We start from the raw sequence: 27669 nt of genomic DNA on the forward strand, positions 1-27669 counted from the left end.
GACGTAGTGCTTTGAAAGATGGAAAATCGTGTGACTAACATCATTTGTGCAAATACTGGGACAGACTAACCCATCTGGCAGTCTTATAGTGTCAAAATTGATATACAGGGATATATTAGTGACAAAAACATGCCTCTCTTAAGTACCTTGTGTAGAGATGGGACGCTGTGTGCACAGGTTCCCCTCTGTGGCATCTGCATTCAAATGTAAGGTTCAAGGCAGACCCCAGTCAGCATGTACAAACAGAGGGATGCTGTATAGCCACTTTCCTCAGGCCTGGCTGAGTGTGAAAAACAGGCACACTCGCTGAATGCACATTGATGCTGGGAATGGACTGCAGACAAAGTGCAGGTGCTGCAGAATGTGTACTAGTAACTGGATGGTACACCGGGACAAGTTAAGCATATTTCTGTGGGGTCAAACGGCATTGCAGGGGGCACGGCATCAAACCCGGCCAAAGTGGGGGGCGCCGTGTAAACCCGATTCCAGCCCTGGGTACTTGCAAAACAACAACCCCATTTCTTCTTTGTGTGCTACAGCTGCATAATGGAAGCCGGGCTCATGTCAGACGACAAAGTCCATGACAGTCAGATGATAGCATCCACTTGCCCTGGTCTGTGGTACCAGGCACAATAGACCGCAGAGCACAGCCCTGTCCAACCCAATGCAGACCGGGCCATAGTCAGTGAGGTGAATGCCACTTCTTGTCACGTGGTGTGCATAAAGGGATACAGCAATTGATTTTGTCACTAACAGTTCCTGTTGCTGTAAAGTAGTTACGAGAATAGAAGAAGGCACACGCAGCTTTGAAGGGAATCGTTTCTAAGAGACGATCCAGTTCATCTCCAGGAAGTGGACCGCCATCCAATCCAGCAGAATGAAGGAACAGATGTGCTCTTTGCACCACGAGGTTGCAAGGGGCATCCCATCATAACCTGGGAGAGGTTCGATGTAGGCATGGCACAGGAGCGATTGTGCATAAGCACAGGTGCAGCTGTCCGCCTGCCTGACACATTGAAAGGCATCACATAAGCGTGTCTCATCAAAGCAGTCTTGCACGTGGACCAACAAAGGAGTCACTCGCAACTCATGATCCAGGTCAGCAAGGTATGTGTTTGAAAGGCAGACATTCATGGCCCACTGAAACAGGCATCATCTGCCGGAAAAGGCAGGTTGCACACAGGTGTAGTAGGAACGTTAGTCAAAAGCTAATGCCCAGCACAGCCAGTGGGACACATCCAAAGAGAAGCTGCATGTCGGCATGGTAGATTTGCAACAGGCTGGGCTCACCCTGGCCCACTGAACGGTCAGACATGGCGTGAGAGCAATCTCAGACACCGCGCTCAGCTGTAGAGACAAAGTAATGGTCAGAAAGCATGAAATGCAGTGTGCAAAATGGGGGACTGACACATGGTGGTACTTCTGGAAAAGTATGTAATGGAGGGACAAGGCCAGAGGCCACAAGTCTGATAAAAAGTGTACAACGGCCTTCAGTATCAGACACTATCAATACTCTGTGTGTCAGTTCCCGCGAGAATAGTGGGAGAGCCGTTTTCAGCACTGACTGAATCACCTAAGACGGTCAGGACACCTGGTATCTGAAGGTCTTAGGGCTGAGGCTCATTGTACCTGTACACTCATTAAAGTATGCTTTCGCTGTGGGAATGTGAGGCCAGGATTGACTATCCAAAATCATTTATGGGGAGTTAGCAGAACATTGGCGCAAAAAAGACACGTTGTGCAACTCTTACCATATGTTGAATGCCTGGCCTGTGCATGCCTAAGGGGTCATGTAGGTCCACATCACCTGAACAGACCACGGACTCTGCATCTGAGGCTTCACCTTCTGGGCGGTGGACTGTCTGGAGTAGTTCATGGCATGCTCGCCTTCTGTGGCTATCGAGTCACTTTTGGAGTTAGGTCACTTTTGTCAGCATGTTCTGCACACACCACAACTTAGCTGTTCATGTTTGCTACATTTGAATTGAGAGGTGACATGACTTTTGCCTTGGCTTTACTAGGCATTCATGTCAGAATGTCATCAGCCGCACATCTCCATATGTATATGCCATATTAATTGAAAGAGCGCCGCACCACCACTTCAGAATGATTCATCACCACCAGAGCATCACTCAGCGCCACCCTAGCATCACTCAGCGCCACCCTAGCATCACTCAAGGTCACCACAGCATCACTCAGGGTCACCCCAGCATCACTCAGCGCCACCCCACCATCAATCAACGCCACCTCAGCATCACGCAGCGCCACCATAGCGTCACTCAGCACCACCCCAGCATCACTCAGCACCACCACAGCATCACTCAGCACCACCTCAGTCTGCCCTCGGAATTTGGCATCTGTTGGATCTCCCCTAGTGTCCGTTTGCTGCTCATGTTGCAATTCAGGTACTATTTCTCAACCTCTACTCTCCTGCTGTTTATGACCCCCCACCCCCCAAAAGAAAAAGCAATAACAAACAAGCATTAGAACAGGCAGGAAGAAATTGCAAGGACAAAAAAAAAATGTGTATGTTAATTATTTTTTTTATTGGGTCGTTCAGTTGTACATAATGTCTTTTTGATTATATATAAGGTAGCAAAATGCTTATAATACTCTTTTATTATAACTTTTCAACATGCCGCACAACAACCACACTGCTCTAAAACATAGCTTAAAGACATTGACAAAGCCTATAGCTCTGGCTAAACACTTATAAGATCCCAAAGGCGAGACCTATTGGCTATGCAATGCTTGTTTTTAAAACGTGATCAGCTGTCCATGGAATTCACTTCTCTCCAGTATACCTTGCCCAAAATCTGCAGTCCTGCAGTTACTGTAGCTGTTAGAACGCATATCACCTCTCTTGGTGTAACTCTATACTACCTTTGTTGCTAAACATGCGCCCATCTCCCATGTTTAAATGCGAACCCCAGGGCACGCGCTTGTCAAAATGTTATTATTAGCCTGTCTCCAATAAACTTCTCAAGACTCGCAGCAGCCATGGGCCGCCCACGATGCCCAGCCCCATAAATTAAAGAGCTGGCAATCTCCTGTCCTATACCTGGGCATTAACACACACTATCCAGCAACAAATTGAAGGAGCACAGCAATGTGGAACTGTCAAATTCACAACTCACACACGCGTATGTGGTACAAGCACATTCTACTAGGTGAGTACACACCTAGGTACACATACATCTCACTTTGAAACCACAAAGTGCCGGCGAATAGCCACATATGTATCTAAATTCCCCTAGACTGTGAACTTCATGAAGCGTGCCTGCAGAAATTGTGCATGCATTATGCAGTTAGCATGATTCATATTTGAAGACCATCAGAATATTTAATATGCGCAACGCTCTTCCAACTCACCTGAGTCGGTGGACACGGCTGCACACCTTTTTTTGCTTGCATGGTAACCAAAAAGGTTGCCTAAAATGCCCCTATTACCAGACACACATGCTTGTGTCTCGTAATGAGCTGATTAGGGGATCACATACTTCTAGCTGCTGCCAACTTCAAAAGCTTTTAAAAGCAGCCTGCAGTCTCTCCTGCAGCCTTCTTGACTATGAGCAAACATTTTTCTTTAATGGCTAAGTACAGTAACCAGAAAGGGAAACAGCGGGGCATTGTTCGGAGGCTAAAAACACCACAAAACTGCCAACGGCCCGCTGCAGTGGTTACAATGAAAATAGTTTACATACCAATGCACCGTTGTTACACCCCTGCTAGTCTTTTCTGTTGGGAGGGTAAATGTTTTTTAAATGGGGGGCGGGAGTTGACACCAGTTCCCAAGACTGCGCCCATCTGGCTTAAAAAAAAGTTAAAACCAGTGAACATGATGCAGATTTTATAGTGCTTGAAAAACATATTAGAACATTGGAATGTTGGGAGCTCCATTGCAGACAATGGAGTGCTCCGTGCTTTTACGGGCCTGTAAAGGCCCGCAGAGCAACATTCCAATGTTCTACAAAGGCTTCTCAAAGCTCGAGGGGATTTATATCTCCTCGAGCTTCGAGAACCCTTTGTTTAATTTGTTAGAACATTCTGCCCTCTAGTGGCAGAATGTTCTAATAGCCTTATAGCCCTTCGTAGCAGGGCTATACCGGCTATTAAAGTCCCGCTGTCTCGTTAAAGTCCCTCGCCTTCGGCTCGGGCCTTTAACGATTCAGCGGGCCTTTAATAGCCGGTATAGCCCGCTACGGCGGGCAATAAGGCTATAATACGTCATGCAGGAATTAAATATTTTGGTGAGACAAAGCAGTACGCTCAAACTGTGCACTGTCCTCCCAGTAGAAATGCCTGAACAGTTTTTAGTATAACGTATTCCCTATCGTGTATTCTTATACCTCTTTCGGTTTTATTTTGTTGAACGCAGGGGTGCTACGTTTTTAAAGTTTTTTAGTTACAGGTTTGGCCCTAGGCCTAGAGTTTGCACGTGGGGTTTTGCCCTCAGAGTTCTGACACATGGCAAATACAGAGCTGCCTGTTACTCATGAAACACCCTTCAATACACTTTCATCACTAGCAGGAATCTGGAGATAAGGGTCTGCAGCGGGGCTGGGAAATCCAGAGGCTGACCCCCTTGAGAACCTTATGGCACTTCTGGACAATGGTTTGCTTTTTTAAGGAGGCGTGTGCAACCTTTGAAATATTGTTTGCAGAAATCCCATTATAGGACATAACATTTAAAACCCTTTCAGTCTTTTGATGACACCTGGCGGAAATTCCAACTGGCCTGTTACAGTTGGTTACTTCTGAGTACGATTTAGCGTCTGGATAATTGGACAATTAATATATCAGCCTCTGTAGGCACTATCCAACACTATACCAATATATAGGAAACCAGTTTTTCGCTGAAAATCAAAACAGAGGTAACACTCATCATGGTACAAACTCACCACTAAACTGGAACGCATCTAATTTAGTCACCAAATAATTTTCCTAATTAAAAAACATTGACTGATATAGAACCTAATTGGGTACCCCTGCACTTCATACCACCAACATTTCACATTTCTTCACACCACAAGGAAAATCACAGGACAATAGTAACCAGGTCAAGCTGCTGCAGGCATTTCCTTCATGGAGTCCGGATCTCCTATACATCAAACTATATACACCATATTCTTTGAGCCCCCCGCATGTTGAATGTATGCCAAGGTGTACCCAGTGCAGCAGTGTTTTTCACCAACACGCAGAACTGTTTCACCAAAGTAAATAGGGATGCATCAGTACACTCAAAAGTATTTTTTTAAAGTGATAGTTTTCAGATATATTTATTTAGTAGCATTCATTCTTTCCCCCACCTTGGCGACAATATATGGCTTCAATTGTAGGGCATGAAAGGATGTTAACACGTTGCTTTCTCCGGGGCTCATGTTGAACTTGAACTATAGCATGGAATGCGGGCATCATTTTAAGATGGACTTCACCCCCATAAAGCAACGCACAGAATCATGCTGAGCAGCCAATCACTGGCGTGCGATCTCGCTAAATTGAGAGGCGGGGCCAAATGGTGCTCTATGGACTGTATGCCGCCGAGGAAGGGAGATACCCGAAACGCGTCCGGACAAACAGCCTGATGCTTAATGGAACTGGCGAGAGCAAGTGTTTGGCCTGAATAAAGCTATTGGGGAAAAGCTCTTTTATGCCCGAGTGCTTCTCGATCTGTATCTGTTGGACAGTCCCCATGAGCACAAATGTTAGAGCGGCTGTCATGCCGCTGGGAGGCACCACTTCAGAAGCAGGAGGCCACGGAGTCACGCAGTAAATGGCTTCAATTGTGGGGCATAAAAGAAGGATGTTAACACGTTGCTTTCTCCGGGGCTCATGTTGAGCTTGAATTATAGCATGGAATGCGGGCATCATTTTAAGAAGGACTTCACCCCCCATAAAGCAACGCACAGAATCATGCTGAGCAGCCAATCACTGGCGTGCGATCTCGCTAAATTGAGAGGCGGGGCCAAATGGTGCTCTATGGACTGTATGCCGCCGAGGAAGGGAGATACCCAAAACGCGTCCGGACAAACACCCCGATGCTTAATGGAACTGGCGAGAGCAAGTGTTTGAATGTTGTTTTTGGAATGACAAGTAATTCCAAATGTTTCATGCTTTATTTGTTCTTTTTTTGAAGAAACACCAAAAAAATACAAAATTGTTAAAAAAAATACAAAAGAACTACCGTATCTGGTTAAGGAACGAACTATAATTGCAAGCTAATGTGTGAAAGTTTGGTTGAATATATGTATTCAGCATGATTGACTGAAAGAATGCATTAGTAGTGTATGGTGAATTTATAGGTGAAGATTTATGAGGATGTACTGCATCATGACACTGCAAGCTCTTTAGCTGCACTGCACTGTGGCACTTCCGAAGCACAGTGATGTGACATATGTACATTGAATATGTTGCAACTCTGTGCTTCCCTCGGCCCTGCTGCACAAACTGCAGCCATGCGGTGACACAGGCACCCTTGCACCATGGTGCAAAGATGTCTGTGTCATGCGGAGATCAGTAAAGGCATTATCCTCTGTCAATGTGTGCTGTGGAATGCAGCATGCTTGAAAGAGGAAAAAATGAGGAGAAATTAAAACAATTCTACTTGTTGCACCTTGCTACACCAACTGTAGGATGGCGCAGCATTCACCCACATCTCCAGATTTACGATTTCTCATAATTCTGGAGATGTGTCTTGTTCTATGGTTGTTGCGTGGGAATACCCAGAGCAACACCTATTGGAACCCCCTTCAACGCAAAGTTCTGTGTATGAAGGGGTCGTATTTGCAAGGAAAGGAAAAACCACGCAGGATGGCTTTTCCTCTTCTTGTAAATATGAAGGAGTGCCTGGCGCCATCACTACGTTACAAAAAGTGAAGTACTGGTGGTGAAGGGTGCTTGTAAATCTGCCTCATAATGTTATGTTATGTTATAAAATTTTATAGAGTGCGCAGCTGCCCCAGCGAAGGGGAGTCCCGGCGCTAAAATCCAGGGCAAAGAAAAAACTCACGAGCGAAGCAGTGAACAAACACCTCCAACAAAAAAAATTACAGAAATAGATGAGTTTTTAAAGCTTTCCTGAAAGCATACAGACTTTGAATTTCTCTGATGTAGGAGGGGAGAGCGTTCCAAGCTTTAGCTGCCAAGAAGCGGAAAGAACGTCCTCCCGCTCTACTACGCTTGACCCGAGGCACTTCGATCAAATTTTGGCCAGCAGAGCGGAATGTGCGCACAGGAGCATACAAATTCAGAAGCGGGCAGAGCATCCTAGGAGTTGCCAGTCTTAAGATTTTAAACGAAATACAGAGAATCTTAAACTGTATTCGTTGGGCTACAGGTAGCCAGTGGAGCCTTGGGATGGTCGCAGAAATCGGGCTAAATTTAGGCAAACGTACTAGAACTCTAGCCGCTGCATTTTGAATGCGTTGCAATCGGACAATTTCTGCCTGATTTACACCCAACAGTAATGAGCAGGCATAGTCAAGCCTAGACATCACTGTGGCCTGGATTATCATCTGTCTGGTCTCAGAGTCAAAAAATTTCAAGAAAGGTTTCAGACTCCGCAGAATGCCAAAACAAGTGGCAGCAACTTTCTTTGTATGGGTGAAAAAGCTAAGAGTCGAATCTAGCCATAAGTGCTTAGGTATTGGCATACTGATAAAATAAGAACATAGTGCTGGATGGGTGATTGAAGAATTGCATGAGACTGACAGGAGGTATCCTATGCTGCAGGGCTACTACTTCAGTATTTAATGGAGTGGACCAAAAGTATGAATCTGCTTAGAGATTTGTAGTGAAATGCACAGAATTATTATTTGTAGTTGTGTTGGTGCCTCGGTCATTTTATAAGAATACCACTTGTACTAGAATGATGACAGTGCTGCAAACAGAGTGAACACTTAATGTATAAGTGCTTACGTATTGGTAGAGTGATAGGATAAGTAGATAGTGGTAGATAGTTGATTAAAGAAGTGCATGGGACACACTGGACGATTCATACTCTGCACGCTGGGTATTTAGAAGAGTGTATCAATAGTATGTAGCTAGTTAGAGGTCTGCTTGGATAGTGCACAACATATTATAGCTGTACTTGTGTTAGTAGCTAGGCCATTCCATAAGTTCATGACTAGTAACTAGAATAATTACATTATTATAAACAGAGTATATTGTGGATTTATAAGTGCTTAGGTATTGGTGGAGTAATAGGATAAGTAGATAGTGCTGGATGGGTGATTGGAGAAATGCATGGGTCAGATAGGAGGATTCCTACACTGGATAGGTACTAACTGGGTATTTCGAAGAGTGTATCAATAGTTTGTAGCTGGTTAGAGGTGTGCATGCATAGTGTACAAAATATTGTACCTTCACTTGTGTTAGTGACTACGCCATTCCTTAAGTATACCACTAATTACTGGAGTAATTTCAGTGTTGCAAAGAAATTGCGTGCTGAATTTATAAGTGCTTACATATTGGTGGAGTAATAGGATATGTAGATAGTGCTGGATGGGTGAATGGAGAAGTGCATGGGACAGACAGAAGGATTCATAGACTGCAACTAGCTATTTAGAAGAGCGTATCAATAGTATGTAGCTGGTTAGAGGTCTGTATGCATAGTGTACAAAATATTGTACCTGCACTTGGGTTTGTGGCTAGGCCATTCCTTAAGTATATGACTAATAACTAGAATAATTTCAGTGCTGCAAAGTGAGTACATGTTGAATTTATAAGTGCTTAGGTATTGCAGATTGATAGGATACGTAGATAGTGCTGGATGGGTCATTTGAAAAGTGCATGGAACACACAGGAGGATTCCTAGGTTGCATGGGTAGTACTTTACAAAGTAGCTAGTTAGAGGTTTATATATATATATATTTATTTTTTTACAGCAAACGTCCCAATATGAGAGGAGCGGCTACAAGCTGGTGCAGGCGGCGAGGTTCGGGACACCCTCGCAAATCAATGAATACAGCAAAGTTTTCTTCGAAGGAAGACGCCGCACACCACCTCAATTATGTGACTTATTTGTTTATTTCTTGTAGGTTCCCCACCTACGCATTTCAGACAGGTAAACTGTCCTTGATCACGGTTACAAACACGTGTCCATCATTTATGTCTATCATTTATACTGACAAACTCCACTTGGCAGTTAGGATGCATTGTGGGTCCAGTAGTTCGTTTTGCATTTATGTATCTTGCAGTGCGCTTTACCCAGCCGGATCGCGGCATTGTAATGGCATTGGTGAACGTTTATTTGTTATTGTTAGTCAATAATTTTGACGACCATGGCATTATTTATACTTTATGTATTTTCATGATGCTTTTAGTACAACCATGGGGGAGCGATCATGGACTAAGTGTCCACATTGGGTATTTCATGGCTAAGTGCTCAAGCCCTCAATTTACTCATGGCGTTTTGAGGCTAAGTGCCTCCGTTCGATAATGTCATTATATGCTTTGATCAACAGCCGGTTATGCGCAGAGTTAAAAACTATTAGTTTCATTAGGTCATTTAAATTGCACTATCAACCAAGTTGTCATAAAACTTTTGGAATCAAAAAATTAGTTAACTACAAAGTCAATGTTCAGTTCAGAAAAAATTATTATAAGTGTACGCTCAGTTCTTCGTCCATGTTGAGACCCCACGGCTGTCTGGTCTTAAACCTGATGATCAGTTTGGATTCCAGGCGTCTCAATCTTGTTACCCGATCACCTCCTCTTTCGTTTTCTCCCACCATGGCAATTCCTGCATATTTCATATTTTTCCATGTTTTGCCAGGATGTGTCTTTAGATGTTTTGCCGTTGCGTAGCTCATATCATTATTCTGGATGGCTCTAGTATGTTCGAGTATTCTTTTTTTGAGTGGGCAAATAGTTGAACCAATATATTTTTTTCCACAAAAGCAGACAATTTGGTATACCACGAATGATGACTCACAAGTTATCTTGTCCTTTATATCAAATGTTCTTCCTTTTGGATCTTTTAAGGTTTTAATGTTCTGGCCGATCGTACATGCTTTGCATGTTGTGCATTTACTGAATCCCAGTTGTCGTTTTTCTAGCCAACTCAAAGTTTTAATTTCCTATTTGAAGTGGCTGTTGACTAGTGTGTCTTGTGAAGAGGGCGCTTTGCGATAAGTGATTAAAGGTCTGTCGCCTATTAGCGCTCCTATCTCATTGTCCTTTTTCAGTACATTCCAGAATTTTAACAAAATTTGACGGATTTTGTAACTTTCTCTTGAGTATGTTAGAATCAGTCGTGGTTTTTCTTCATCATTGTTCTCTATAGGTTTGCCTTTGGGTATCAGGGTTTCAGCTCTTGTTTTGGCTCTTGCTTTTTGCTCCCCCTTGGTTATGTCCGCCTGTTTATATCCACGCCGGATGAAGCGATTTCTAGTTTCTGTAAATTTGTTTTCCATTTCAGTCTCTTCCGAGCAATTCCGTTTCATTCGTAGGAATTCCCCGTAGGGGATGCTTTGTTTGAGTGAAATGGGATGGAAGCTCGTTCCATAGAGCACACTGTTCGTAGATGTTTTTTTTCTGAATACTGTGGTTTCCAGTTTGTTATTGTTAATGTAGATCTTCGTGTCGAGAAATTCGATTTCTTTCTTTTGGATGTTTGATGTGAACTGTAATCCTACCTCGTTCACATTCAAAATCTCAATGTATTCCATCAGTTTTTGTTTGGTCCCTTTCCACAGGAGGAACAGATCATCAATGAATCTGAGCCAAACAACCACATCCGTGGTGTATGGCTCATTCTCCTCTCTCCAAGCTATGTTTTTTTCCCACCAACCCATGGTGAGGTTGGCATAGCTTGGAGAGAAGGAGACTCCCATGGCACAGCCACAGACTTGTTTGTAAATTTTCTTATCAAAGGTGAAAACATTATTCTCCCCCATGGTTGTACTAAAAGCATCATGAAAATACATAAAGTATAAATAATGCCATGGTCGTCAAAATTATTGACTAACAATAACAAATAAACGTTCACCAATGCCATTACAATGCCGCGATCCGGCTGGGTAAAGCGCACTGCAAGATACATAAATGCAAAACGAACTACTGGACCCACAATGCATCCTAACTGCCAAGTGGAGTTTGTCAGTATAAATGGTAGACATAAATGATGGACACGTGTTTGTAACCGTGATCAAGGACAGTTTACCTGTCTGAAACGCGTAGGTGGGGAACCTACAAGAAATAAACAAATAAGTCACATAATTGAGGTGGTGTGCGGCGTCTTCCTTCGAAGAAAACTTTGCTGTATTCATATATATATATATATATATATATATATATATATATATATATAGTGCACAGCTGAATGTAGTTGTGCATTGATGATGTTTGGATTACTTAATCTTACAGTGACAGTAGTACATATCAAAACATTCGAAACATTTTTTTCAGTTATTATAAGTGCTTAGGTATTGGTGCAGTGATAGAATAGGTAGCTAGTGCTGGATGGGTGATTGGGGAAATGCATGGGACAGACAGGAGAATTCTTACACTGCAAAGGTACTACCTGGATATTTAGGAGAGCGTATCAATAGTATGTAGCTGGTTAAAGGTCTGCATATATTGTACCTGCACTTGTATTAGTGGCTAGACCATTCTTTAAGTATATGACTAATAACTCGAGCAATGTCAGTGCAGTAAAGAGAGTGCATGCTCAATTTATAAGTGCTTAGGTATTGGTGAAGTGATAGTATACATAGGTAGCACTGGATGGATGAATGGATAACTGCATGGGACAGACAGAAGGATTCCTAGACTGTATAGGTACTAACTGAGTATTTAAAAGACTGTATCAATGCTATGTAGCTGATTAGAGGTTTGCATACATAGTGCACAGAATATTGTAGCTGTACTAGTTTTTCTGGCTAGGCCATTCCTTAGGTACATGACTAGTAACTAGAATAATTTCAGTGCTGCAAAGAGAGTACATGTTGAATTTATAAGTGCTTAGGTATTGGTGGAGTGATAGGGTAGGTAGATAGTGCTCTATGGGTGATTGGAGAAATACATGGCACAGACAGATGGATTCCAACACTGCATAGGTATTAACTGGGTATTTTGAAGAGGATAATAATAGTATGGAGCTTGTTAGAGATCTGCATGCATAGTGTACATTGTACCTGTACTTGGGTTAGTGGCTAGGCCATTCCTTAAGTATATGACTAATAACTGAAGTAATTCCAGTGCTGCAAAGAGAGTGCATGCTAAATTTATAAGTGCTTAGGTATTGGCAGAGTGATAGGATACATACATAGTGCTGTATGGGTGAATGGACAAGTTTATGGGACAGACAGAAGGATTACTAGACTGCATTGGTACTAACTGAGAATTTAAAAGACTGTATCAATTCTATATAGCTGATTAGAGTTCTGCATTCATAAAGCACAGAATATTGTAGCTGTACTAGTATTGGTGTGTCTATGGTTTCGAGAATGGTAATCTGTATTTTATGGTGTGAGGAGGTGCACCAGATGATCATGTGGATGATGTTATCAGTGATGTCATTTGAGATGTCATCAGTGATGTCATGAGTGATGTCACTGAGCATGTCATGAGTGATCTAATATGTGACATCATCAGCACTGCATTGCAGGGGCATGAGTTATAGTTAGCACAAGTAACTAAAATGGCCGAATTTCTCTTTTGTTTGTGTGAGTGAAATGTCCAACTAACTTTGACGTCCATGAAACCAATGGTTTTGTCAGTGAATTTCGGAGGTTTTTTAAAAGCAAATTTCAAACTATAATGTCCCTGAAACTTATGTTTTTTTCAGTGAATTCTATATATATGTATTTAATCTCCTCTCACTCTTACAAGGAAGGAATAAGCTCTCAAGATGTAGTTTGGAAGTATTGAATCTGCAAAGGACGTGAGCCATACATTTCGGCTCGTCCGAACCTTGATAATGATACAAAACATCATTGTAGCATCCTTATTTAAATGTACAAATGCATCCAGTTGCCAACATTAACAAAGTACTACATATTTCTTTAATCCAAAAAGCTGGCGGCAATATTGGCCTGGTCTCAATGTGAAAATTCAGGAGTTGATACAATAAAGAAAAGAACACAAGTGTTAAGATGCACACAATGCATATGGCTGGGTTCAGACTGGAATGGCATGGTGATCAAAAAAACAATGGATTTAGGCCCAGATCTCTGTACATGGGTGAATGTATGACATTGTTCTGCATTCTGTCCATCAACTGTTTTTTTTGCATTTGTCACCCGAGTGGGACAGTTATGCTCAGACGTGAGGGCTGAAAGTGCAAAACCGGTCCTAGGATGCTTGTTTCCAGTCCAGAGAGGAACTGGGATGGCAGTTTGGGCTGGACTGTTCCCATGGTTGGGTTCAAACTGAAATGGCATGGTGAGCAAAAAAACAATGGATTTCGGCACAGATCTCTGTACTGAGGTGAATGTATGACATTGTTCTGCATTCTTTCCATCAACTGTTGTTTTTGCACAATGTCATTTCAGCATAACCGGTCCTAGGATGCTTGTTTCCAGTCCAGGGAGAACCTGGGTTGGCAGTTCGGGCTGGACTGTTCCCATGGGGCACAGGGTCAAGACTGATTTGCACATGACTGGGTTCAAACTGGAATGCCATGGTTAGCAAAAAACGACAGATTTAGGCCCAGATCTCTGTACGGGGGTGAATGTATGACATTGTTCTGCATTCTGTTCATCAGCTGTTGTTTTTGCATTTGTCACCCCGAGTGGGACAGATATGCTCAGACGGGAGTCCTGTGCTCTCCATGCCGCTGGAACCAAGCTATCCAGGTTGGTGAGGTCTGAAAGTGCGAAACCGGTCCTAGGATGCTTCTTTCCAGTCCAGGGAGGACCTGGGTTGGCAGTTCGGGCTGGACTATTCCCATGGGGCACAGGGTCAAGACTGATTTGCATATGGCTGGGTTCAAACTGAAATGGCATGGTGAGCAAAAAAAAATATGGATTTAGGCCCATATCTCTGTACTGAGGTGAATATATGACATCATTCTGCATTCTGTCCATCAACTGTTGTTTTTGCACAATGTCATTTCAGCATATCTTGCCCCGTGCCCGCCATACTTGTATGTTCGTCAACGTGACTTATTCATAATACTTAGGATTGCAAACATCAACATAAACAAAGGACTACACATTACTTTAAAGTGAAAGGCTTTCGGCCATATTAATCTGGGCACGTTGCGTATTTTAATGGTTCATTCACAAAAGAAAAGAAAAAAGCATTGGCTGTAGCACTGCAGGTTTCAATCACACTCCAAGATATCGGCTAGAAGGGCTCAGGGGGTTCTTCCATGAGAAAATGTTGAATAAATTGGGGTGAAATGTCACACAAGTTGGCTGAAAAGCTAATGGTGTGTCAATCCAATGTAGCATGATGCTACCCAGGAGCTAGACCTATCTATATCAAATGGGTGTACCTCCTTATACGTAGGTTATGCCGCTGCCAGACTTTTCCAAGAGTTACATACAATATGACATTGACATAACTGTCATTTTCACTCATACACTTGCTCACATGCTATCTATCTCTTTCTCATACACACAAACACACACACACACACACACACACAATACAGTTGGAAGGTGCTTGCCACTCTGGTCTATCTCCAATAACTGGCCCGATGGAGGGTCATAAACGACTGTCGCTCACAGTTCTACTATTCTGACCAGGAGGCAAAAATAGCACTTTCAAGAATGCAACATAATTCTAAAGAATGCCAGAGCTATTGGTGCTTATTCTTTTGTCACTCTAAGTTCTTTTTTTCATTCTCTCCAACAAATCTGACATCTTTTTTTATCTACTGTACCAAGATTTCTTACTGCATTATGATGCTACTAAATTATAGCAGGGAGGCTCTTGAGGGTGCTGGTCCTCAAGGCTATCTTAAATCGACAGCATGTTAGTGGGTGTGATTCCTCTTCTTGAACACTGGGTGGGTGGGGGGTTTCCCGATTTTAGGGTTCTTCTTCTTTCGGGTTTACCTGTGGGATACAGGAGTGCACTGGGGTTTTAAAGTACAGGGGTATAGATTATATCAGATGTAAACAATTTGATAATTTGTGATGTTCATTTTTCTTTATGTAGCAAGTTTATTTTTTCTAATGCCTGTATTTTGGCTTTCTTTTTCTTTAAACCTCTCAAGGGATAATGTCTGTGGAAAGGCAAAAGCTCTGCACAGTATGAGTTGTTATGCGTCTAAATAATGGGGAGAATTAGGTGTATTAGCTGGAATGTAGCAGGGCTGAATTCGCCATCTAAATGTCAGTTGATCAGGGAAGAGCTTAAACTTTATAAGCCACATTTGAAGAGACACACCTGGTCTATAAGGATAGAGGTCTGCGCAAACAGCTAGGTTTTGAAACACTTGTATGTACCTCACAGGGCGCTGCAATTAGAGGGGCAGCAATCCTTAAGGATAAACTGTTAGTCCGCAAAAAAACTTAAAACCGCTTCTGATCCAGGTGGTTGATGGGTCATGGTACTACTCGAAGTATATAAGAAAAAATATGTCTTTTGTGCGATCTATGGTCCAAACGTGGATGATTACATCCTGTCTAACAAATTAATGCTAGACTTATTTGATTGGCAAGGAGAAATCATTATTGGAGGGGATTTTTATTGCACTTTAAACTATGACATTGATGCAACTAATAGGTCAGCTTTCCCTAGAATGCTAAGTGTTCGTGAGTCAATTTTTTAATTATCTCAAAGCCATGGTTTGACAGATGTATGGCGGATGTTACATCCTACTTTGCCAGGTTATACATATTACTCTGCACCCAATCGACATTATTCAAGAATAGATCTGGCTTTAGCCACTAATAGTATTTTAACAAGGCTTCAAATAGAGGTTCGACCTTGAATAACCTCTGATCATAACCCTGTTTTGTTAAATTTTCAATCAACAGCTAAAGACAAGAACAAGCAATCCTTCTAATTGTCTAGATACTTATTGACTGACCAAGAATTTATAGCATACACTCAATGGAGCCTTGCGGAGTTCTTGTATTCCAATACTAATACTGCTTCTCCTGTCATAGTATGGGACACAATGAAAGCATATATACCGGGTACTATTCAACAGTGTATTTATCATATAAATAAAACTCAACAGAACAATCTGAAACTAAACTGTGATACTCCAACTTGCGTAGAAATGATGCATGCAGAGGAATTTAAGTCTGGCGGCCCAAACATGGATTTAATATATGCATCTTTAATTGACTTGTGTTCACTTATGAGTAGGAAGCTTAAGGAAAAGATAGCAGCTGCTTTTAACAAAAATTGATCCTTTCAATATGAATATGGGGACCAAGTCGTGAGAATCTTGTCATACCATATTGCGAATGAAAAAATCTAAAAAGCGGATAAACACAATAGAATGTAGAGCTGGCCGGTTACACACATCACCTGACTCAATCTTAGAACAATTTACTCAGTTTTATACTCAACTCCACACCCTCCCTGGCAACATTGATTAAAGTGCATTAGACAGATACTTACATCTTGGGGAACTCTTATCATTAAGTACAGAGGCAGCAGGCTGTCTTCAGCAAGATAATACTAATGAAGAAATACTATCTGCAATAGCTGCACTGTCTTCTGGCAAGGTTGCAGATGATGATACTCTGCCAATAGAATTTTACAAAATCGTAAACAATTCTATTCTTTCGCTACTTCGGGACGTTATATACCACATAGGAGAAGTTGGGGAAGCTCCCAAGTCCTGGGATATAAGGAACACTGTTTTTTTTCTTAAAATGGGGAAACCTGCGAAGACTGTAGGTCCTACCGCCCAATATTCCTTATTAATCCTGATGCTAAAATCAATGCCAAAACACTGGCTAACCATTTAGCGCCCTCCATGACGGACCTTGTATCTGATAAACATCATGGGTTCTTAATGGATGGAGATACTACTGCTCATGTTAATACAGCTATAACAGTGTTTGATATTGCTAATAAAACATCTAGCAATTTAGGGATGGTCCTTTTAGATGCTGAAAAATCATTTGACCATGTCGTGTGGGATGCATTATGGGCAATATTCATTAACAATGGGTTACCAGGACGCTTTCTTAGGTTGATCCGTGCGCTATAAATTAACCCACAGGTGAAACTTCTATATACCAACCGATATTCGTCTTCTTTTACGACATGTTGTGGTACCCGGCAGTGGTGCCCACTCACTCCCCTACTGTTTGCTCTATATATAGAACCATTCGTAAATGCACTAAACCAGAACACTGGCAGCATCCCATTCAGTAATGGGATGTGTCAACTTAAGGCTATTGCGAATACCGATGATATTGCGTTATTTATATCCAACCCAGTATTAGCACTGAGCAAATTCAGGAAGAAGCAAAATCGTTTGGTCACTTCTCAGGTTTTAAACTCAATTTCCATAAAACTCAAATTCTTCACAATTTGGATTTGCCTACCCTTTTAATTGAAGGGTGTGCAGTTGTAACTTACCTGGGGGTTCATATTTTTGCTACAATTGAACAAATCTGGAGACCTATTTATGAACCATTACTTTACTCAGTTACACAAAAAATTGAAGTATTTATTTACTTATTTATTTATGCAATTTGTATAGCGCGAACAAATGCCCAAGGGCGTCTCGGCGCTGTGGACAGAACTGTGTATGAGTAGAGGAGGGAATTTATTGGTTGAAAAGCCAGGTTTTAACTTTTTTTCTGAAGATGGTCAGGGTGGGGGCAGATCTGATGTCCGGGTCAAGGGAGTTCCACAGTTTAGCTGTTGATACTGTGAACCTGCGATCGCCCCAAGTGACAGTTCTCGTTCGAGGAACCGTCATAAGGAGTGCATTCATTGATCGTAGTGATCGTTTTGGAACGTGAAATGCAAAGATTTTTTGAAGAAAGTGTGGACCTTGTTTCTGCGTGGCTTTGAAAGCGATGCAGAGGGCTTTAAACTTTATTCTGTTCTTTACTGCTAACCAGTGATAGCCTTTGATGATGTGGGCAATAGGTTGGAACTTGGGGGTGCTAGATAGCATACTGGCAGCAGCATTTTGTATGGACTGTAGCTTTTTGATGACTTTAAGTTGGGCATTAAGCAAAAGTCCATTACAATAATCTACTGAGGACATTACAAAAGCAGTGACCAGGGTTTTGCCAGAGTTGGGGGGGAGATAGGGAAGAATCTTTTTTATGGCTTTTAACTTGAAAAAAGAGGAGGACACAATGGAGTTTACATGTGCGGAGAAGGTGAGCTTATCATCGATAAGAACACCTAGATTTTTTACCTTGGTGACAGGGAGGGGAGGGGGGCCCCAGATCATTGGGCCACCATCCATTAGGCCAGGTAGGGACAGGCTTGCCAAAAGTGATGACCTCCGTTTTATTGGAGTTAAGTTTTAGACAATTTATTGTCATCCAATTACTGATGGCAAGCATGCTCTGATGGAAATTGGCGGCGATTTTATCTCCATTTTCTTTGATGGTGAGAACCAATTGGGTGTCGTCAGCATATGATGTTAGGCTCATCCCGCAATCCTTAATGACCTTTGCTAGGTCAGTGACGTAGATATTAAAAAGAGTTGGGCTGAGGTATGAGCCTTGAGGGACACCACAGGGTAACGTCATCTGTGCAGATTGGAATGTTCTTAGCTGAACCGTCGGAGTACGGTGAGCTAGGAAGGATCACAGGAAATCTTTAGCTTTGGCCTGGATACCTAAGGCATTGACACGATCGATCAGGATTTTGTGGTCGACCGTGTCAAAGGCCGCAGTGAGATCCAGAAGGATTAACACCGCCGCTCCTCCTTGATCAAGGGCTGCTCTTATCTCATCTGTAGCCTTGATAAGGGCGGTTTCAGTGCTGTGATGTTTCCGGAAGCCAAACTGTGTGTGATCGAGAAGGGAGTGTTCTTCAATGAATTGGGAGATTTGATGATTCATCAGTTTTTCGACGATTTTAGCGGGGAAAGGCAGACTGGCTATAGGTCGGTAGTTGTTGGAGTTGTCAGCATCAAGATGAGTTTTTTTTAAAAGAGGTTTGAGGAGGGTGTCTTTCCAGATAGCTGGGTATATACCGGATTTAAACATAGCATTAAAGATGTCAGTGAGTTGAGAAGCTATGATATCTGAAATCGGATGGAGTATGGCCGGGGGACAGGGGTCCCTGGATGAACCTGATTTAATGGCGTTCATAGTTTTAATAACCTGAATGGGATTGGTGTTGTCGAACTGCAGTAAAGTAGGGTGGTTTTTGGTGGTCACCGAAGGAGGGGGTTCAGTGTTGACATTACCGGAAAATTGGGTGTAAATGTTATTTACTTTTTCAAAGAAAAAAGTGGCTAGGTTGTCACAAAATGATTGGGATGGTTTGGGAATGGATTGAGGGGTTAGGTAAGATAGTTTGCTAACAACCTGGTAAAGTTGTTTATTTGAGTTTATTAAGTACTGGAATAAACTTCAAATAACTATTATCCACATGATTAATATAATAAAGATGATGTCAATTCTACCCAAGTTTTTATACTTGTTCAGAGCTATCGCTATACGTATTCCCAACTACTATTTTTTAAAAAACTGGAAGGTGCAAGCAATAGCTTTATGTGTGGACTTTAAGCAAGCACGTTGTGTGATATGTTCCCTAAAACTTCCCTATAAGCTAGGTGGATTACAACTCCCTGATTTCAAACTTTACTGTTGGGCAGCATTTGCCGGGTTCCTCCAAAGCTTACTAAGAGTTATACAACCATATTTTGGCCTCCCTCTGTCATTGGATACAGACAGCAAAATGTTCTTGTATAGGATAAATGATCCTTACTATTACAAAAGGGTCCCCTTTAAGACCATTAGAGATATGGTCCACATATGGCACGACATTCTTAATTACTGCTCACATACTCCTAAAAATCTCACGCAGCATGACTATTTTAGATTATGCAATAATCCAATTCTCCCAAGCATATTTCAAGATTTTACTGCTTGTAGATGGGCAAGGTGTGGCATTGAGCGGCTTCTCCAGCTTTATGATGATAATGGTTTTCGTACCTTCGCATCACGTCAATACACTTTTGATCTCCCACAACAATTTCTTTTTTTAATACTTAAAAATTAGAGATTATTTCTTAAAATTCACAACAAGTGATGCTCCCTCACTCAAATGAACTATTGACATATTTTTTAAATCTCTTGCTAAAAGCTAGAATAAGCTCAATATATCTCCAACTCTGTAGCTTCAGAGGTGGTGATACTTGTTGCCTGACTTCCAAATGGAGTCAGACATTAGCTACTACTACGGACACTTTTGAGATAGTCTCTGCTCTTGATACCTAGGATAGGTATATTCATTGTATAAGCTTACATCTGCTGCAACTATTTAGAACTATTTGTATGCTCTATTATACCTCGAAAGGATTATTAAATGGCAGCAAAACGCACAGCGGGGTGGGTGATGATGCAGACAGATCATGTTGTTCCAAATGTAGCTTTATGGCAGCTAATATTCTTCATATGTTCTGCACCTGCCCTACGCTGTCTGATTTTTGGGAAAAAGTCACACAATATATTGCTCAATGCTTGGGCTCTGATCACTTGCTCACTAACAAAGAGATTATGCTAGGTTTTAAGGAGAGTAAGAATCATGCCATGAGAACCATCTAATGCATTGCATTAGTTGCTGCCTGTCTGCCAGAGTATGGATTATTCCTAACCCACCTACTTTTTTTGAATGGTTGGCTTTTATGAAAGACATATCTGAGAGAGAGACGGCACTGGCCAAAACTAGAGCTATACTGTCAATGCAAAAATTTAACCGGATATGGAAATTTCTTTTGGGATCTGTGTGATCCCCCAGACATATATACGGTCAGAGTTAATTTTAATTTTTTCCTTTAGTTCGACATGATTATTTCATATATGTATACAACTATATTTTATGGTTTACTTATTTGATACTTATGTAATCTCTGTATTGAAAAAAAAAGAATTAAAAAAAAGGAAAAGTAGAGAAAAAAGCAAGAAAAAAGTGAACCAAACATGAAGGGATCGTAGCAAAGATACCAAGAAAGTCAAGCGTGAGCAAGGAAGAAAATACACTAGAGAAATGAAAGAGGAAGTGCAAGAGGATATCATATAGAAGGTTAAGACCGAAGTGCAAGAGAAATGGAAAGAAAATTTAGAGAAAATAGGCAAGACATGTACAAGAAGTACATGTAAGAAAATTACGCAATGTAGAGGCGATGCATAGACAAATACACATAATATATCTCACCCACCCATCATCCTCTTATGATTCTTTTTTTATTTAACACCAGAACTGACTTTCCCAAAATACAGTTGAATAATGGACCAGAAACAACATGGAACATATACACCCAATATCAAACAAAGAAAATAGTTAGTGGAAATAAGGAAAAGAATGTTGACTGCTAACCATACAGCCACAGAGGCCTAGGGACAGAAAATCACGTGTGGCACACAGTGAAAAAGATATACCAAACAACAAACGCGAAGAATAGGAACAATCAAACACTGTCAGCAAACAAATGTAAGCATGTACCACAGTGTACACAAAAACAATGGCTTGCACATGGGACTAAAACCCATTAGAACCCAGCATGGGGTTAGAAACGCAAACAGAGCCACAGAAAACATGGGATTTGTACTCATAAGCAATAGAAAACATGATATTGGAACCCATTACAACCCCTATGATGTGGTTAGAAGATGAACAAAACAAATGTATGCATAGAACTTGTACCCATTAGATCCCCTAAGTGGTGGTTAGAGCATGAACAAAATAATTGAATACATGGGAATTGTACCCAGTAGAACCCCTAAGTGGCGGTTACAGTGTGAACAAAACAATTGAATACATGGGACTCATACCCGTTAGAACTCTTGAATAGAGGCTAAAACTGTAAAGGGGTGGACTCCTTGAAACTACCCTACAGTAAGGGAAAAGATGAACTGTGTTGGTTTGGCCTAAAACCTGCAAACTGTGAAAACTGTATTGAATGGGACTAAAACCTATTCACTGTGAGATCTATGTTAAATGGGACTAAAACTGGGAACCCATTAAAGCCGTGTTGATGGGACTACCACACCAAACAACAATCCATTCTGGGATATACAAGAACACGTAAATACTGTCAGTATAACGACAAAACAGACATAAAGAACCAGGGGTATTTTATAATGTTATAATTATATAAGGCTTAGTGAAGACAAAATTGCAATAGAAAACCAAAATACTTTGCCGGTGAGTGACCTCTCACTCGTGTCATGGAATAGTGTCATAATGCCCATTTTACAAGTTGCAAATGATTTTTTGATTCATAAAATGGGTTTAATACATATCAAAACGTCAATTCTATTTTTGGGATGCAAATTATGTGAATTTACAAATCTCAGGGTGGCAAGTGAAAATTTGCTTTTGACATTTAACACAAAGTTAACTGTTGAAGCAAACATACAGATTGTAATATTCCTTTCATGCTGATTAACAATGGCGAATGAGAGTAGGATATTAAAAAATTAACTTACAAATGTTACATTGGTACGTCCTAATGTGTTGTAGGTGCACACTGTCTGCAACTCATCTCCCTGTAATCAGAGAATAAAGAAATTGCTCATTACCAAATATAGGCATACATTTTGAAGAATTTAGTGTTTGTGTATACTATGTTTTGCTCGTAGTTTTACAGTGAAGGGAGTTATTTAAAGTTTGGTGGCCAACTTGCCATACTGACAGGACAAAGGGGGTTATAACCGCAGCCACCCTTGCAGACGATGACTCTCAATATTGAGAGATCCCCACCTTTCAGGTGAAGAACTCTGTGACCAATGGTAGCTCCTCTGAACGCATTGTATGTTTGCTGAATGGGAAACAACCATTACAATGCAGTCATTACAACACACTACCTTTACAATGCAGTTGTTACAGCACGACCGCCTCTACATCACATGCAATACAACACAGCCATTATAACGCATGTCAGTACATTGCATGTCATTACAACGCATACCATTACAGCGCATGCCATTACAATGCTTTAAAAGGTGGAGATTTTTTAAGTTTTAGGATGGGTATGGGTTTTGGGGTACATGGGAATAGTATTTTTACCCCTACACTATTCAAAACGTTCCCTACTGTTGCATTCACTGGAGTGGGAATAGTAATTGTTACCCCTACATTATCCAACACTTACCATACTGTTGCACTAATTGGAGTGGGAATAGTCATTTTTACCCTTACACTATCCAACACTTACCCTACAGTAGCTCTAAAAGTATTATGTGTTGTGATGGGATGCGTTGTAAATGTAGTTTAAAAAAATGCATTGTAATGGCATGCGTTGTGAATTCATGCATTGTAATGGTAGCTGCGATGTAAAAACAGTGTTTCAAAAGCATGTGTTTTAAATGTTTGCATAGTATTGTCATTTATTCTTGCTGAATAGCTGCAATATAGCATGCACCTGTTCAGCAAACTTTTTAGCTTTTCAAAAACAGTTCAATACAATTTTTGTTTTTTCCAAAGCAAATTCCCAAATCAGAACTTAAATAAGTCAGACAGTCTGAGGTACTTAGGCCAATGGCAGATGTCTGTTAGGCCTCTGGTCTAAACGTTCCACTGGCAGAGCCATCTAGGATACCACCAGCTGAAACATGATGGTATTTTCAACTACAAACAGACCTTCAGTTTGGCAGAGATAGCAATAATGTGCATATGTCCATGATAACCAGTCTGCCAAACTTTAAATAACCTCTAAATTATTGATCCTGTGGAGAGCTTAGTGATAATTCAAGATAATGCCTAACAGACAGAAGGGAATGGTGGGAAGGAGGTTTATGTATATACATACATAATTGGTATTACAAAGAAACAAAAAGGTCCTTACTGACACAGAAGCTTGAGGATTCAGGTCTGGAGTTTGTTAAAGATTACAGTCAAGGTGGAGAACCCCACACATCATATCAAATCAAAAGATTCTTTATGCAGTGATTGTAGGACCATAAAAGAACAGGAAAAAACACTTACAACTTCATAAAATATAAATAACACTTTAAAAGCACATGCCTGTGTGTGGAGTCTCCAACTTGAGTGTGTAGTCCCTGCAGTCATAAAATTACTTTTGTAAATCTGGGATTGTGTGAAATCTATAGATGGAAGCATAGGAACGCCCAAGTTCCACCGATGAGACGCATTGCTGCGGTACATTTCTTTAGAAAGGAACTCAAGGTGGTACAAGTCACCCCTCACATGATTTTGTAAATATCTAATAGCATTTTGCTTCATCGTTGAGCCATAAAACTGGTGCAACAATGCAAAATGTTAGTATATCTGGCCTCGGACATTTCTTTTTTTAAACAGCACCAATACCTTTAAGGAACATGAGCTGCTTTAAAAAGAAATATAGCTGTTGGCAATGCAAACACAGGAATCGTGGTTTGCTGCTCCTTGAAGGCCAACAACTCTGTGTTTGTAGCCAATCACAGGGGTTTGCAAATGGTGATCTGTCTAATCAATATTGATTCAGTGAGTCAATTTGCAACCCCTTACAACTTCAGATTTTACAACGTGACATATTAGTGGATGGACACACTGCACATTCACAGACAGGTCACAAAATGTTGGTGTACAGTTTTTATTTACTGTTTCATGGCCTGTCTCTTAATACATATGGTACATATAGTCTGTAATGTATTAATTTCAGTTGTTAATACTTCTCTTGACAGACATGTGTAATTAGGAATGTATGCAGTAGAAATACTTTAGAATTAAATTCATTCAGCATATTGGATTGATTGACCAGCTTGTTAAGCATGAGTGTAATTGTGGAATGTAATACAAAATTAAACCCCAGAAGAAGTGCGTCCCATATGAACTAGTTCAGTGATAACAACATTTCTTTCAGTTTCAGGCAATGCACTTACCATTTTGATTGGCATGATTTCAGGTATGTATCTTGCTTCTTGTAGGCTGTAGTCATAGGATATATCTCGGCTTAAGAATCCCGTCTGGGTTCCATTTCTTATAGATATGAAAGACTGTTAAGAACTTTCTCATTTGTAAAACATCTTCAGAACATTATATTTAGGCTGGATGTAAGGGAGTTTTTCACTTAGACTTAGACAGCATAATGGCTCCAGAAAAAAAGTTTTAATAATTAGGGCCTCTAAATGTGATAGCACAGATTTTCTATTCATGAAGTTTAAATTCTGGAATTATTTTACACCTGCTCTTGAAGAAAGTGCCAACATTTGATGAGCTCCCATCCACCATTCAGCTACATGCAATCCTTTGAGGGACACTAACATGAATAACATAACAAAAGTTCTCAGACAAAAATATTTGGAATCTGTACTTTCATGCCCAGTTATGTTTGCCCCTTGTTTGTTGATAACCTACTCTTAAATGTATAAACCTAGCAGCCATACAATTGCTTGCTCCAAAAGCAAATCTAATTCTTAGGAAAGGAAATCAAGAGATAGTCATCACCACACGTTAGTCAAGAAGCATTTAAGATATTTTAGGTGCATTCTTGAATGAAGAATTTCCTGTGACTGAAATTTCCTGCTCAATGGAGCAAGATTTGTTTTTTCAGTGGTTCTGTTTTGTTATCAGTGCCCTTACATCAGATTATTTCCTAATATTATTTATTGACTCCTTATCAATGATACAGTGACACTTTAGTGGTCTCTCTAGTACACTGGCATTGTAATATATATATAAATATATATATATATGTATATATATATGTATATATATATATATATATATATATATATTCACTGAAAAAACCATAGGTTATAGACCATATATAGTTAGGAATTAGCATTTAAAAAACCTTATTTTACTCACACAAAACCATTGAAATTCCATATATAGTTAGTTGCACTAACTATATATCGCGCACCCGCAATCCACTGCTGATGATGTCACATATTACATCATTCATGACATGGTCAGTGACATCACTGATGACATCACTGATGACATCTCAAATGACATCACTGATGACATCACTGATGACATCATCCAGTGATTATGTGTTTCTGTAAAGTTTAAATATGTTTTACATATTGAAGAATGAGTGGATGTATAAGTGTCTGAATGAAGGTTTTAGTAGGTGCGTGATTGACTGTATGAGTGACTGATTAAATGCGTCCTACTGAATGCACGGGTTAGTGACTAAACTGTCTGAAAGTGTGCATCAGTATGTCTGTTGTTGTGCAAGCTGCTGCATGTGTTGATCAGTAGCTATATGAGTGGCTATATGGGTTATTGATTGGTTGCACAAGTATTTGTATGGAAGACTGAGTGTGTGTATGGCTGGCTGGGAGGTGTGTGACTCTGTGCAGATCAATGTGTACTTGTATCAGTGATTGTATAAGAGAGTAAGTATGTGTTAGTATATGTTTCAAAAATGTAAGGTGTTCTGTGTTTAACTGTATAGATGAGAAAATGGAAGTGTGATTGATTCTTTTCAGGACTGACTAGGTGTGTGAGTAACTCCATGGATGAGTGGCAGAGTGTGAGTGTCTGTATAGGTGTATGAGTGCATATGATAGTGTTTTAAAGATGAGTGATTGTATGTATGAATGATTGTATGGGTGAATGAGTGAATGTGTGTGTAGACATAGGAATCAGTGAGTGCGTATGTAGTAACTAGTATTGGTGTGTCAATGGTTTCAAAAATTATACTCTGTATTTAACACTGGGTGTAACGGAGGTTATATTAGAGTGTGAGGAGATGCATTGTATTATCACATGAATGATATCATCAGTGATGTGATCATTGATGTCAAATGAGATGTCATCAGTGATGTCATCAGTGATGTCATTTGAGATGTCATCAGTGATGTCATCAGTGATGTCACTGACCATGTCATGAATGATGTAATATGTGACATCATCAGCAGTGGATTGCGGGTGCGCGATATATAGTTAGTGCAACTAACTATATATGGAATTTCAATGGTTTTGTGTGAGTAAAATAAGGTTTTTTAAATGCTAATTCCTAACTATATATGGTCTATAACCTATGGTTTTTTCAGTGAATTTTCAAGGTTTTGTAAATGCTAATTCCTAACTATATATGGTCTATAACCTATGGTTTTTTCAGTGAATTTTCAAGGTTTTGTAAATGCTAATTCCTAACTATATATGGTCTATAACCTATGGTTTTTTCTGTGAATTTCATTGGTTTTTTAACAGCTAATATCTGTAGCTGTAAAATGTATTCTTCTTTAAATCCAAAAATATATTTTATATGTTTATGAATAATTTTTTTTTTTAAATATTTTTTTTTCTTCGTTCCCGCTTCGCGAATCGGGAAGCTTCCCGTTAGCTGACCTTGATGCCGCGAAATAGACCGCGAGCCGGTAAACGTTTCTTTACCGCAACTGCCGCGTTAGAAAACAACATCGTGACGCCTCCCGTCCGCATGACGTTTCGCGTTGTCGCGTGATACGTCATATGACGTGCTACGTTAGCGAACTCGTACGCTTACCGAGTCGCAAAGCACAGGTTTCTGGAAGCAAACCGGGAGGCCCTGCAAAGCGCGTAACGTAAACACAGCAGGTCATGTGACTTGGTAATAACACTTTTCATTGGTTCATTTCACTTTCGGTTTCCTAATGATGTAAGACTAGGTCA

At 40.6% G+C, this 27669-nt stretch overlaps 1 protein-coding gene across 1 annotated transcript in view; it reads right to left on the reverse strand.

Moving 5' to 3' along the window:
* LOC144767801 (DBH-like monooxygenase protein 2) overlaps positions 1-27669 on the reverse strand; it is a 240718-nt gene that overhangs the window by 21812 nt on the left and 191237 nt on the right. Inside the window, exons 9-10 of the mRNA XM_078651179.1 lie at positions 24945-25041; positions 22551-22610 (exon numbers count right to left, since the gene is read on the reverse strand). Of these exons, the coding sequence (XP_078507305.1) occupies positions 22551-22610; positions 24945-25041 (157 nt within the window). The remainder of the gene's footprint in view (positions 1-22550; positions 22611-24944; positions 25042-27669) is intronic.

This window comes from Lissotriton helveticus, chromosome 7 (genome assembly GCF_964261635.1).
Source record: "Lissotriton helveticus chromosome 7, aLisHel1.1, whole genome shotgun sequence".
NCBI classification, from domain to species: domain Eukaryota; kingdom Metazoa; phylum Chordata; class Amphibia; order Caudata; family Salamandridae; genus Lissotriton; species Lissotriton helveticus.